We start from the raw sequence: 3,592 nt of genomic DNA, 5'->3' as shown, positions 1-3,592 counted from the left end.
CCCACAAACCACAACGTCCTGGCTACAGGCCTGCCTGCACTTCAGCCTGGTTGGTCTTTGCCTCCACCCACCTTTCCCACCCAGGCCGGTATGCTGGACCTCCTGGGGGGGGGGATCACACAGACGATCCTCTGCCTCCTTCTCGTCCTCCACTGCCACTTTCCTAGCGTGCAGCAGAGGGGGAATGAAGAAGGGTGCCTCTCTCTCTCACCCGTGCCTCGGTTCCCTGGAGGGGGGGGCATTTCTCTGAATTCCAGCGGCTCTCAAAGTGCCCAGCAGCCAGAGCTTGGCCACACCACTCTGAACATAGCCTCACGCCACTGGTGGTATACCTGCTCTCCTGTCTCTGCAGACGATCATCACCACCCTGCAGGACTCCAGCCAGAACCAAGTGGGCGTCGCCAAGACGGAGCTCCAAGCGACGGAGAAAATGGTGGAGAAGAATATGGGAAGTAAGCGGCGTCCCGTTTGCCAGCCCCAGCCAGTGGGTCCGAGGGGAGCGCTGGCCCTGGTTTGGCACTCACAGAAGTCGTGTCCTGGTTTGATAAAGAAAAGACCAAAGAAGCGCTAAAAATGGACAAAAACCAGGGCTTTTTTTTGTAGAAAAAGCCCAGCAGGAGCTCATTAGCATAATAGGCCACACCCAACAACAGAAACTCATTAGCATATCCAGCCACACCGATGAGAGCATAGCTCATTAGCACATTAGGCCGCACCCCCATGTTACCAGAAGTATAGTCATCCAGCCACACCCACCTTTTGCTTCTTATTCTGTTTACCTTGCTTGTTGTCAAAACCTAGGGCTTTTTTTGTAGCAGGAACTCCTTTGCATGTTAGGCCACACACCCCGAATGTAGCCAATCCGAATGAGTTTCTGCTGTTGGGTGGGGCCTATTATGCTAATGAGTTCCTGCTGGGCGTGTTCAACTTGGGAGCCAGCCGGACCGCCGTTCCTGTGTGTCCCTGCCCAAAAATAGCCCTGAAAAACAAACTACAAAATATACGTATGTGTGATACAGTGTAAGTACAAGGAAGTGCAAGGTGATATTCTGTAACATGAACGTAAGAACATAAGAAGCCAATGTTGGATCAGACCAATGGCCCATCCAGTCCAACACTCTGTCACACACAAAAATACCAGGGGCCATCAGGAGGTCCAGCAGTGGGGCCAGGACATTAGAAGCCCTCCCACTGTTGACAACCCCCCCCCCCTCCCAAGCACCAAGACAAGAATATAGAGCATCACTTGCCCCGAAGTCCCTATCTATACCTTGTGGCTAATAGCCACCAATGGACCTCTGCTCCATATGCTTATCTAATTCCCTCTTGAAGCCGTCCATGCTTGTAGCCACCACCACCTCCTGTGGCAGTGGATTCCATATGTTAATCACTCTTTGGGTGAAGAAGTACTTCCTTTTATCTGTTCTAACCCGACTGCTCAGCAATTTCATGGAGTGCCCACAGGTTCTTGTATTGCGAGAAAGGGAGAAAAGTATCTCTTTCTCTACCTGTTCTATCCCATGCATAATCTTATAAACCTCGATCATGTCACCCCTCTGCCGTCGTTTCTCCAAGCTAAAGAGCCCTAAGCGCCTTAACCTTTCTTCATAGGGAAAGTGTTCCAACCCTTTGATCACTCTAGTTGCCCTTTTCTGCACTTTTCCCAAAGCTGAAATATCCTTTTTAAGGTGTGTACAATGAAGATCCAAAGTCAAATGAAATCATCTGACGAAATTTCCGGACGGTGTGTTCGTTTTGTGAGTCTTCTTCTGAAAAGGGCCAACATATAACTTTAGTCTGCAAAAACCATTCTGAATTCTTTATGTTGAATATGATGGCCCGTCTACTGATCCTTGATATGCCTTGTAAAATCCTATACGAATATATCATTTCTTGTTTGAAGAATAATGATTATTAACTGTATACAGACTTCTCGACAAGCAGAAAGAATGGTTTTTGCAGATTGAAGTTCTATATTGGCCCTTCTCAGAAGAAGACTCACGAAACGAACATACTGTCCGGGAATTTCGTCAGAAGATTTCATTTGACTTTGGCACTTCATTGCACATGTTATAGAATATCACCTTGCACTTTCTTGTTGTATCACGCATATGTATATTTTGTAGTTTGTTTCTGTCTATTTAGCGCTTTATACACAGCCTTGTTTGATCTTTTCCTTTGTCTTCATGCCTGTAGTTCTCTAATTCCGTTTATTTCTGGTTTGATAAGGTGCCAATCAGGCTGGTCTCCATAAAAGTGGAGTCCATCAGGCCTGTAGCGATGGTAGGGCTTTTGGGGGGCTCCACTCCCTTTCTTAAAGGCACAGCCCCACAAGAATCTCTCCTGTAAATGTGTTTTTTGATCATTAAACATATTTAAAGGCATGTGCCCCTTTAAGCAGAGTGGGGTGCTGTAATTGACTGATTCCTGCACTGAGTAAGGGGGTTGGAGTAGGTGACCTCTAGGATCCCTCCTGACTCTGTGTCAAGAAACTGGTCTCCTTGAAGAGAGTCTTTCTGCCCAAATGTTAGCTTTCTTGACCTATAGTCATCACCCCCACCTGCCGGGCTTGTTATCGGAATTGTTGCTTAGGCTAGCAGGAGTGATTAACTTGCAGCAAGCTGAGAACAGTAATCTAAAGTGGATGAGAGCTTGCAATTTAGAGATCAATCCTGGTCACAGCTTTCTGTTAGCTCAATGGTTTTTCTTTCTGCACTGAGACCTTCAGCCCCGCCGGGGAAAAAATTGCCCCACAAGCCACAAAATTGTGGCTACGGGCCTAGTGGAGCCTATCTCTGTGCCTTCAGTTTTTCCATTTATTTATTTACATCATGCTTTTCTCCCCAGTTAGGGCTCAAAAGGGTGTTTATAATATCGTTCTCCCATCCTTCATTTTCTCACAACTACAACCCTGTGAGGGAGGCCAGGTGGAGAGTTGGTGACAGGCCCAAAGTCGCCCAGCAAGCTTCCGTGGTAGAGGGCAGAGATTGGAACCTGGGTCTGACTCGCGGTATGCTGCACCACACTGGCTCTCTGTGGGGAAAAGCTGGCCTATCATCTCCGGGGAAAGTTTGCCATGGGGGTGGCCGTGCAACCACTGCCTCCTGGTCCCAGAGCTCAGAGTGTGGGAGGTATGCCCCAGGAGATCCTGGAATTGTGTGGAGATCCTGGAACTGTGGGCCACGACGGTCCTTCTCTGCTATACAGAACAAGAGGGGTCAGAAGGCTGTGGATACCCCAGGAAAGCCCGATCTCATCAGATCTCAGAAGCTAAGCAGGGTTGACTCTGGCAAGTACTTGGAAGGGAGACCTCCAAGCAGGGGTCATTTTGTAGAAAAAGAGGTGCAGGAGCTAATTAGCATAACTCATTAGCATAACTCCTTTGCATACGCCACACACCGCTGACATCACTGGAAGTGTGTCAGAAGGCAACACCCCCACCGCTCAGGCTCCACTGGACTGTCTTGGATTGCTAGCTGTTGGGGGCAGGGGGGAAGTGCAGATCTGTCCTCGCAGAGGAGGGAGAGCTTGTACCTGAATAAAACATGGTCTTAAAGGTGCCACTGGACTGTTTTGGACCGGGGGGGGCGGG

The 3,592-nt window shown here is 48.7% G+C and overlaps 1 protein-coding gene across 1 annotated transcript in view; it reads left to right on the top strand.

Moving 5' to 3' along the window:
- Positions 1-352: 352 nt before the first annotated feature.
- Positions 353-3,592, top strand: part of LOC107107661 (chromosome unknown open reading frame, human C20orf96) — a gene marked incomplete at its 5' end in the record, with an annotated part of 12,488 nt that continues 9,248 nt past the window's right edge. The window contains one exon of the mRNA XM_015407960.1: positions 353-452. Within this exon, the coding sequence (XP_015263446.1) occupies positions 353-452 (100 nt within the window). The remainder of the gene's footprint in view (positions 453-3,592) is intronic.

The sequence above is a fragment of the Gekko japonicus genome, unplaced genomic scaffold, assembly GCF_001447785.1.
Source record: "Gekko japonicus isolate JY-2015 unplaced genomic scaffold, Gekko_japonicus_V1.1 scaffold7007, whole genome shotgun sequence".
Taxonomy (NCBI): domain Eukaryota; kingdom Metazoa; phylum Chordata; class Lepidosauria; order Squamata; family Gekkonidae; genus Gekko; species Gekko japonicus.
This window is presented reverse-complemented; position numbering and strand designations above follow the sequence as displayed.